Raw genomic sequence first — 10,584 nt, forward strand, 5'->3', positions numbered from 1 at the left:
GAATTAATTTTTTCATCATGAATCATTGGTCAAATAGAATTAGAATAATTGATATACATTATGAATAATGAAAGAGATATATTTGAATCAATACTTATTTTCTTAAATAAACTCAAAAGAAAAAAAAATCAATTTCATTTTCCCAATTTTCCATTTATTTTCTTACATTCTTATTTCTTTTCACAAATCAGTCACACCAAAGGTAGAGAATTTCATCCCCCCTCCCAAAAAAAAAAAAAAAAAATAGTGCTGAAGAAGCATGTTAATAAGATGATTGTGTAAATTTGAATCAGTGTAAGTATTTCCACTTCCAACAACTTTTATCCACAATTCGTTGCTATGATCATATCTCCACACAAGCATCCATTCTTCTTTCCCACAAAGCCACACTTTTTTTTTAACAACGATTTGTAGTCTCTCTCTCCCCCCCCCCCCTCTCTCTCTCAGAGCACGTTTTCCATTTCAGTTGTATCCACATTCTAAATCTTGGTTTTTGGTCCTTTGACAAGTCCCATAAAAAAAAAAACTCCCAGAATTTCACTTCCCAGTTCCCACGAAATGGAACACAAGCACAAGCTCGTACTAATCATGGCATTAACCACTTTCCCGATCCTTGCAATTCTAATCTTAGTGATTATCTTCTTATGTCTGAAAAATCCGGCAAAAGATCAGACACCAGAAACAGAAGCTGCAAGTGAAGAAGAAGAAGACTTGATCAAGTTCCAGGGTGGTGAAGGCCTCACAGTAAATGACATATTGGAGGCACCTGGTGAAGTTGTGGCAAAATCCAGATATGGCACGCTGTACAGAGCCACCCCGTTGAGGACTAATTCAGCTGCTCTGCTTCGGTTTCTGAGGCCGGCCTGTGCCGGGAAGATGAAGGAATTGATGCCTCTGATTCTACTGCTGGGATCAGTGAGGCATCCCAATTTGGTGCCACTGTTTGCATTTTATGCAGGGCCAAGGGGTGAGAAGCTGATGGTTCATCCGTTCTATAGCCATGCTACTTTGGCACAGTTCTTGAGAGGTACTGGTTTTGATCTTCTAATGGCTTATCTTTCATGCCCAGTTGCTATCAGTTTTTATGCGTTTGTTCTCTGATTTTTTTGTTCAGTTTTATTTTTCCAGTTAGAAAATTGAAAACTGAACGCTTTGAGTTTGGTAACTGGAAACTTGGTGAATCTCTTGATCGCCTTGATTGATTTCTTGGTAAAGCTTGTTCTTTTAGCTTTTGACTGAATCAATTTCGATGAGCAGAAGGAAATGGTAATTCCCAGAAATGGTCCATCATGCACAAGATCTCGATTGGAATTGCCAGAGGATTGGCTCATCTTCACTCTGGATTGCAGCACCCTATAATCCATGGAAATCTCAAGTCAAACAACATACTTCTGGATCGAAATTATGATCCATATGTGTCCGATTTTGGCCTGCATCTCCTCTTAAATGCCACTGCAGGCCAAGATATGCTTCAAGTTTCTGCAACTCAGGGATACAAAGCCCCTGAATTGATTAAAATGAAGGATGCCAGTGAAGAAACTGACGTTTACAGCCTTGGGGTGATATTACTAGAAATGCTTTCTGGTAAGGAGCCAATCAATGAGAAAATCCCTGATCATAATTCTTACTTGCCAAACAGCACCATGAGAAACTGGAGACTTAAGCATGGAATTATGGATGATCTGTACCATCCAGACAATTTTCTCGAAGAGAAAATCCTCAAATCCTTTCAGCTTGCAATGGCTTGCTGTTCTCCTTCACCTTCTCATAGGCCCCATACAAAGCAAGTCCTTAGAAAGCTTGAAGAAATTGGAGATTGAGAAGATGGATCTTTGGATAAACTAGATGGTTTTGGCACGGCCATTTGGCTGCAAATCTAAATTTCGTGTCCTCAATGGTAAGCAAAATAATGATGCAGAAGAAGACAACAACTTTTGCAAGCCAAAAAGGTTGAAGACATCACCCACTAGATTCTGATTGTGGATCTTTTGACATGGACACTAAGCAAAACTTGTATGTAAGTGGTGGGCCCTTCGATTTAGATGGGATAGAATATTTCAGAACACCTTCTAGATAATTTGATCCATTCAATTTCAAGCATATTTCCTGGCTATCAGCACGGCACAAACTTCAGTACCAACAATATTTAATATATCTATGATACTTGCTACCTCATAGTCATAGTATCAATGTGGTATCATGGCTTAATTATATGCCTATCACATGTTCAAATCGAGAATACATTTGAACACCTAGTAACATATGATTGAGCTGTGATACAACGTTAGCATAATCGTGTCAATACAATGTCACAGTTACTTAAAATATTTTCTCATATGCGGATAGGAAGAAGCTCTCATTAACAGCAGCAGTTACGATATGCATGCTCTGTCATAAAGAAGTTTATAAATGGATCTACCTTTATTTGAAAGCCTTGCCTCAAAGAAACATCTAGTTCATCATCAACCCGTACACTTTTGGTCCATTACAACCCTGAATTCCAAACTATATACACATCTTTGCTAATCTAATCATTCTGACTCGAGCAAAATTGCATTCCTTAAACTGATATATGCAGATTAATGTACCTAAAAATACTAGAAAAGGAGAAAAGCCATGAACAAACGATAAATGAAGTCATTCCTTTCTTGACTTCCAGTCGGCAATGGCAGAAAGAAGTGTATAGTTTGGCAGTAGATTCTTATTTGGCAGAGGGAGATTTGTCAATGGGGATGTATCATTCTCCCTGAGCCATATCTCCAAAGCCTCGCGATCATAAGTGTACCCGTCAGCAGCAACACAAGGGTCTTCCATTACGTCCTGAAATAGGAACAGATCAATTGCCATTATCGAACTCGTCAAGGAATTTGAACGAGTACATGTTTTCACAGACATGGATACGCATGTGCTCATGGCAAGGAGAAAGCGATTACAAAGGTTAATAGTAAACAAGAAGCCTGCATAAAAATGCTTTTGTCCAAGTAAATATTGATTATGGTTGTATGACAAGACTATATTCCATGAATTTCCCCTTCATGCCGGAGAATCTCATCTGCAGGGAAGATGAATGTTGGGTTTTTCAAAACCCATTTTCAAATTTACAGCATATTCTTTTCTATTACATGCATGAAAATTCAGCTCTGCAAATATTGGCAGTAATCATACCTTGCTTATTGGGCATATGAAGTGGTTCGGAGCCACCATCTGTTCATTGGATGGCATATCTCGAGCCCGATTAGCAAACTCTTTCAATCTCTCCAGTGCGGGAAGTACTTCACCTCTCAAATCAGGTCTATCCCTGCGGCGAAGCTCTGTGCATCTCAGCCCCAATACTGCCAGTTCTTTTGTCTCTTCAATTGGCCAATTGCCGGCTTCTGGATCAAGTACATCTACTAAACGATCATCATCAATTGCTGTTTCCACTACATGGGTAAGTGCTATGGCTGGTTTTGCAGTCAGCAATTGCAAAATCACCATCCCAAATGCATAAACATCAGATGTTGGAGAGATTAATCCAGTCCTCTGATACTCTGGATCTATGTAGCAAAATGTCCCCACAGGGCCTGTGTCCTGGCAAACAGTTGATATAGCAGAAGAGTCCGAGTGAAGCATTTTTGAAAGACCAACATCGCCAATCTTGCTCACCAAGTTGCGATCAAGCAATATGTTTGCAGGCTTCAGGTCCCGGTGGATAATAGGTTGTGACTGTGAGTGGTGCAGGAAGGCAAGAGCTGATGCTACTTCCCAAGCAATTCTATACCTCTCAAACCATGGGATAGGAGGCGTATTATTTTTCTGGAACAACCTATCCTCAAGGCTGCCGTACTCCATGTACTCATAAACAAGACAACCGTGTTCCGGACATGCACCAAGAAGAATCAGCAAATGGGGATGACGAATTCTGCTCAGGATTTCAAGCTGGAAGCCAACAAACAATCAAAGTAGGTACTCAAACTGGATTCAGGTAAATTATGTTTTCCATTCTTCTGTTTCTCGGTTAACAATCAAGGTTGCATATCAAGAAATTGAGAGACACAGGGCAAGTGAACAGGCATAAAAATGTTGTTTTCTTTATAAATTAATCTGCTTCTTTAGCAGAAAAAACAAAAGAACAAACAAAAATGGGATTCGAAGTGAGCAAGTGAACCTAATAATTGATAAGGAGAAGATGAGAGGCACTTCTTGGGCATCCAAACAGTAAATCAGAATTTTGCTATAGAGTGAACCAGAGGGAGCTGAGACCAAGTAGGATTAGTGAACAACAAGATGGCCTACCAGAATATCCAAACCAGCAGTTCAGATATACAAATGGATTCAATATCTTAAAAATCACAAATCAGAAAGTCCTTTAACAGTTTGACCTGGGTTTATGTATTTGAAACAAAGGGAATGATTTCTAATACATTTTCACACAAAAGTCTCTTACCTCCTGCTGAAATTGCTTGGTCCTGTGAGTCTCTTTAGAATGGAGGATCTTCACTGCAGCAGTCGTATGATGCAAACTGCACTTATAGACAATTCCGTATCCTCCCATTCCAATTCTAAGACTGTCAGAGAAAGATAAAGTGGCCAACACAATTTCCTCCCATTCAAACTTCTGGTACTGCTGATGGCCCATCAGTGCATTCTCAAGTTTTTCTTTCTCCTTTGCTTCATACGAAGCTTTAATCTCTGCTTCTCTCTTTTGTGCAGCCTCTTTTTCAGCACATGCCTTCACACACTTAACCTCCCTTCTTGCAGCTTCATAATTTACTCTCTCTTGTATTGCCAATTCTTTTGCTTCCACCTCCTTAATTTTTACCTCCTTAAGCTTGATTGTGTCTTCCAATCGGCACTTCTCAAGATCATTTACCTAAAAAGAAAGAAAGTAGATCAGGTTGCATTCTTGGAGGAGTTGGATTAAATAAATGAATAATAAATAATTTCTAGTTAATTGGTGCACTGCCACAACTCCAGTTGATCTCAAGAGTACATATTCTAAAAATCTTGGTTACAATCTTCATTTGGAGAAACAAAAAAATTTGAATTTACTGAATATGAGCCATAGGCATGAAAATTACATTCTGAGACTTCCCATCATGAAGGAAAGACAAACCATGGAAGCAAAAGACTGTATCCATATCAATCAAGAAATGCAAAAAAATTCTTTCCATTAAGTATTGGAGTGGACAAGAAATTACCTTCCTAGAAGCATCAATTGTCTCACTCTGAGCTATTGCATACATTCCTCGAATATGTCTCAGTTCGATTCTCAGTTTTTCTAGCTCAAAATTGACATTGATCTGAATATAATAAGAAAGACTTCCAGTAAATCATGTGAATGTGCCCATGCATCATCCTGAGTTACACATCAGTCAAAAATCCACAATGGAAAGCATATGCACAGAACAAGTCAAGCCTTCCAATAAATTTACGCATAGCTTATGCCACTGAATTTACTGTATCCTCACATTTCTTGTTTAATTTAATTTCATTTTGAAATAGTATTTAGCAATCAGAACAGTTCTTAAGCTAGCATGTAAGTATTACCTGTTCTCAACACACAAGCAACAAATTACCAAGGTGACAGGTTCAAATTTAAGAAAGAACACTAACTGAACTTCACAAATATTTCTGGATTACTTTGAAGATCTCCTTTCTTGAACTTCCATATAATACCAAAGCTTATTCATGTGTAAAACAATTTGAGTTTCCACAAAGGAATACCTATCAAACACACTCCTGCTCACCAGGTTATACACCAGAAGCAAACAGGTCATCCAAGTGTACAATTTAACCAGTGATGAGCAGTAAGTTTGGTATTTTTTATTGTCAAGTGTGAATAAGAATGTACCTGGCTTTCGGATGAAAAATCTGAAGGACCGTCTGAGATTGAAGCCTGATCAGATGTCCATAATGAATGGTCCGTTACCAAGCTTCTGAAACTAGATGGCCCACCATGTGGATGACCAATATCCGAGTTGCTAGGACAAGAGCTCGTTCCGTCTTCCCTTTCCATGATATTTGGATACGAGATTCCATAATCACTACTTTCAATTGAATTTGATTTCTTGTGAAGAAGGGTCTGGTTTATAGTCGAAAGAGCTTGAAACCGCTGCATCGGTAGGGAAGGAGAGCACAAAAGAGAATGTGAAAGAACCAAGCCTGGGCCAGTTCAATCAGAAAAAAGAGGAGAGTTAGATTTTAACTGTAACTTGACTTCTACATGCCAGACCAACAGAATGATATAATTTGATACAGTACATTAGTTATCTATCATTTAGGGAAAAAAAAAAAGACTATTGTTGCCAATCTTAATTTTGGTCCAATGTATTAGTTATCTATCATCATAATGATAATTCAGTTGCACCCACCCAGAAAATAAACACATGAAGTAATATACCTGCTTGTGAGCCAGAACTGTGACTTGATGAATTCTTAGTAGAGCAACTTGCCTCGCTACCATCATCTTCAATTCTTCCAACTGTTTCCCTACTTTCATCCTCGAAACTTGCAATTGTTACTGAATCAGATGGGCGCAGAGAGGACAGCTTTCCCTTTGAAACAACATAAACGGTACAAAAGCTTGGAGCACCTTCTGCGATTTTTGAGGATAACTTCTGTCCTCTGAGCTTTCAGCAAACATAAGATTGTTAATATGACAAACAAGTTGTAACTCAAGATGTATATCCTTAATTTATTTTCAATAATGAAAGACTTTTTTTTTTTCAATTAACAAGTTCATTGATTGGTAGTGAAAAAACTTCTTTTATGTCTATTTGTTTACCATTTAGCAACTCAATGGTTCAATGTCCAGAGATTGTAATCCCTCTTCCCATTGTGTCCGAGCTCTAAGATGATATGTTCCATTTAGCAGTACACTATTTGAGAGCAATTGAAGAGTGAGCACCACAACCCCACTCCTCATTGCTGTCACTGCACCTTTCATGAGAGAGAGAGAGAGAGAGAGAGAGAGAGAGAGAGAGAGAGATTGTTACTGTACATCATCATGGTTTCCATGACACAAGTCCTAAGTTACATTTTCCCCGGGGACGTGCATGTTTGTTAATATGCTTGTTCGTTATTCACCAAAAGGAATTCAATTCTTGATTATATTCCTTAGCAGTTTACGTCAAGATCTTTACTCAATAAAGAAAAAAGCAACAAAATTATCAAGAAGAAAACATGAACTTAGGCCAAGATCAAATAGGAATTGAATTGATATGCATCAAAATAATTATATCAGATTTAAAAAAAAAAAAAGCATATTTGCCTACATCCCCATTATGGAGGCGAGATTGTTTACACAGGTGGAGATTAAATCTAGGGGGAAAAAAACGAACCATCTTCAGTAGAGCTGCATAAGCTATGTTGGTACCTCGAAAATATGCTGTGGGATGAAGCTCCTATAACAAGGTTGCTGATAGTTGAGTCATCCACCTCCCTTGATATTGCATCTACAACATCATCTGATTCAATTTGTAGAATTTCCACTTGTACCTGCTTTGGATCATTAAAATTAAGCCTCTTAAGACTTCTAATTTTTTCTTTCAAAAAGATGCTCAAGTACAAATTTTAACCTTTTTCCGACTACACATGTTTGAGTATGGTAGGAGCTTTTCATTTGTTTGCCACTCCGCTTCCTTTATATAAGCAGCTGCTACATCATCTCGCACTTGTGAAATAGGAATAGAATTTCCCACTGCAAAGAGTTGGGGGACAGGGGAACACAAATGTCAAGATTGGATAAGTTATTCAAGTCTTGTAACTTTTTTTACTTCAAATGGTATTGGATTCTTCTCACTAAAATGATCAATTCTGGGGCAAACTTTTTAGTCCTTAAGGAAAATTTAAATGATATGGGATTTTTCATTATGATTTCATGGATTATGCAGCCAAATATACTGACCGATTTTCGAAGGATAAAAAGGACAATAGATAAGTCAAATGATTTCACCAAATCTTTTGAACGTGGTATGGAATAAAATCACACTGGTGTTAACGAAATCAAGCTGAGAAACAACTTCATGGACAGAAGCTAGAGTTATGAAATGTAAGGCAAGAAGCGAGAGAGGTGGATGCAAATTGTATTAAGATAAATTATCGCCCAAACAACATCTGAAAGCAGCATAACTTACTTGGTGTTGGAACCGTGGTTATTTTGGGACGGACATGGAGCAACTTGAACATTAACTTGCCCTCTGGGACAAACTTCTGCAATGCCCACTCGACTATGTATTTGCTTTTTCTGCTTCCACTGATAGCTATTGCAACAGTGAAGGACGGGGGAAGAGGCAATCCCAGCAGGCCTTTTGCCTGAATTATTTCACTTTCATTCATTGCTGTATTAATATCTTGTCACGAATTAATTGTCTGTAATTTGGAAGAAAAACCATATGATGAATACAATTATCATAGCATTTGCATGAAAGAAACACTTCCAGTGCAACTTTAATCAAATTAATTTGAGGTATCTTTCTCATAAAGAATTACCCAATTCCATGAACACCATAGTAAATAAGATGTTATAACCAGCATGTAACCAAAAAGCCACTCCAATCCACAGAAAAGGCAATAAACTTAGAGAGAGAGAGAGAGAGAGCAATTCCCTGACCTACACAATTGAACTCAGAAAACCCAGAAATGAAGTATCAAGAGATGAAACACCAACATCAAATGACAAAAAACTACTCCCATTTTCTCAGAAAGGACAGAAGAGAGGGAGAGAAAGCAATTTCCCAACAACCAAACATGAAGTCAAAAGGCCAAACCCAAAAAGGAATTCACATAGAAACCGCAGAGAAAGAGTCCAAACGGGAAACAAACCGTAGCAAGATTTTCACAACCACTTAATTCTCCCCCAAACCCAGAAAGTAGCAGCAGCTTAACAGCCCAAAATTTCCATAGTTGAACTTCATAATTCCCACAAAAACAGGAAAAATTTAGCAGAGAGAGAAAAAGATATAGATGTGAACCTGAAAGTTGAAACTACCCGCCAGCCAACACGCTTCCTCAGGCCCCTAAATTCGGAGCACAACCGTGCCGTAATGCACTGCTTTTCTTCATCCTGCTATCAAATGCCAAAACAAAACAAAACAAATCCCAAAATTCTAAAAGCTCTGGCTGACAACAAGTAACAATTACTTGCCGATTCTCCTCCTCTAGCTTGACCTTTCTCGTGATTCGGCTTATATGTGGAGGCTAAAGTCTTCATTTGTCTCTTAGGATTGTACCTTCGTCGATATTTCTGTCCTCGTCATTGAAATGATATTAAGAAATTGTTAATAGATTAAACCCTTTTTTAATTATATTCAATTTCCAGTTCGTGGAAATCAGTAATCAGTTCGTTGGGGTTATCCCTTTTTTTTTTTTAATTTTTTATATTTTTGTCTCCGGTTGTTGAAACAGTCTCCAAACAAATGCGTCATCCTGAACCGATGGATTTAAATGAATTATCATTTGTCTGTTTTATTTTTTAAAAAAAAATAACTATACTAAATTTCTAATACAATTATAATAAATTTTAAAACCCTTTTACTACTGCATCAACTCTTATTTGCATGAAAAATGCTATTTGTATAGAAGTTTTTGTACAAAATGTTTACAAAAATGATATATCGCGATATATTGACATCAAAATATCGCGATATTTTTGCGATATTTTGATCCTGTTCATCCCCTTCTCCCTCTCCCCCCTTCCCTTGCCGCTGCAACTTCGCCTCCACTTGCTCTCGCCACCGCCTCGCCTCGCCTCGCCTCGTCTCGTCGTCTCGCCCGTCGCCTCTACCGCCTCACCCCGTTGCCTCTGCCTCCTCATCGTGTCGCCTCGGCTGCCTTGCCGTCGCGCCTCGCCTCGTCGCTACCGCTGCGCCTCGCCTCGCCGCTGTCGTTGCCACCGCCGCTGCCATTGGGGCCGACGGTGTGAGAGGGAGAGAGAGAGAAAGAGAGACAGAGGGAGAGAGATGCTGTATTTGGGGCATTTGGGTCATTAATTGTAAAGGCAAAATGGATATTTTGATTGTCCTGTAAATGTTATGTAACATTTGTTCTGTATAAATAGCATGACCCTATTTGTATTTAAATTTTATTTAAAAAATTAAAATATAATTGTCAACATCAGCTAATAAATGATTTAACAGGAGTCATTTGTAAGAAAAGAATCTTATTTAGCATCTTTGTTAGTCTGTAGGCTGTCTCCATTTGCATAGCCTCTACCCTACCTTCTAGTTTTAGGTTGACTTGTTTATGGTCACGGCCGCCTTTGCCATGCCAAAAAAAAGGTGACTTGATTGCGTTTTGGTCAACTGGTCTTCGCATGAGTCACACGTATCTACCCCAATTAACGTGACCAAGGCAAAATTATAATTACACTTTATTTTTATGTGAAAACTTAACTAGGAAGTATGTGATTTTCATATTTTTAGGGTAACCCTCCTTTGACATAAAGCAAAATTCAGGGCACAATCTCTTTCTGTTTAGAAAATTACATAGACTTCTGATAATGCAATTAAAAAAAATCTAAAATAATAATCAAATAACTCATTTTTTTCTTTATTTGACCTTTCTTTGTCACGTGTGTCAATAAAAATATTAAAGTAATTGTAG

The 10,584-nt window shown here is 38.1% G+C and overlaps 2 protein-coding genes across 8 annotated transcripts; one reads left to right on the forward strand and one right to left on the reverse strand.

Annotated features, from left to right (window-relative positions):
* Positions 1–444: 444 nt before the first annotated feature.
* LOC127797891 (putative kinase-like protein TMKL1) lies at positions 445–2,195 on the forward strand. Its single transcript, XM_052331086.1, has 2 exons — positions 445–1,027; positions 1,258–2,195. Exons 1-2 carry the CDS (start codon positions 559–561, stop codon positions 1,818–1,820), a joined length of 1,032 nt encoding a protein of 343 aa, XP_052187046.1. The 5' UTR covers positions 445–558; the 3' UTR covers positions 1,821–2,195.
* A 199-nt stretch (positions 2,196–2,394) lies between these two features.
* On the reverse strand, positions 2,395–9,218 carry LOC127797890 (U-box domain-containing protein 35-like). 7 transcript variants are annotated; one of them, XM_052331080.1, is made up of 10 exons: positions 8,972–9,217; positions 8,118–8,352; positions 7,560–7,681; positions 7,358–7,482; positions 6,383–6,606; positions 5,834–6,144; positions 5,181–5,282; positions 4,427–4,852; positions 3,166–3,918; positions 2,395–2,820 (listed from the first exon to the last, which is right to left on the reverse strand). In XM_052331080.1, the coding sequence occupies exons 2-10, from the start codon at positions 8,317–8,319 to the stop codon at positions 2,638–2,640; spliced, it is 2,448 nt and encodes an 815-aa protein (XP_052187040.1). In that variant the 5' UTR covers positions 8,320–8,352; positions 8,972–9,217; the 3' UTR covers positions 2,395–2,637. The 7 variants fall into 7 exon arrangements, with proteins under 7 accessions (XP_052187040.1, XP_052187039.1, XP_052187044.1 ...); XM_052331079.1 differs by having other exon boundaries at positions 8,955–9,217; XM_052331084.1 differs by having other exon boundaries at positions 7,358–7,479; positions 8,955–9,216.
* Positions 9,219–10,584: the final 1,366 nt, after the last annotated feature.

The sequence above is a fragment of the Diospyros lotus genome, chromosome 3 (genome assembly GCF_014633365.1).
Source record: "Diospyros lotus cultivar Yz01 chromosome 3, ASM1463336v1, whole genome shotgun sequence".
NCBI lineage: Eukaryota > Viridiplantae > Streptophyta > Magnoliopsida > Ericales > Ebenaceae > Diospyros > Diospyros lotus.

Bases quoted from the DNA above. Each gene is read 5' to 3' on its own strand.
- LOC127797891 (XM_052331086.1), top strand. From the start codon at position 559: ATGGAACACAAGCACAAGCTCGTACTAATCATGGCATTAACCACTTTC. The intron at 1,028-1,257 runs GTACTGGTTTTG...TTCGATGAGCAG, and splicing joins TTTGGCACAGTTCTTGAGAG to AAGGAAATGGTAATTCCCAG.
- LOC127797890 (XM_052331080.1), bottom strand. From the start codon at position 8,319: ATGAATGAAAGTGAAATAATTCAGGCAAAAGGCCTGCTGGGATTGCCT. The intron at 5,283-5,833 runs GTACATTCTTAT...TATTATATTCAG, and splicing joins ATTTTTCATCCGAAAGCCAG to ATCAATGTCAATTTTGAGCT. The intron at 4,853-5,180 runs GTAATTTCTTGT...CTTTCTTTTTAG, and splicing joins CAATTGATGCTTCTAGGAAG to GTAAATGATCTTGAGAAGTG.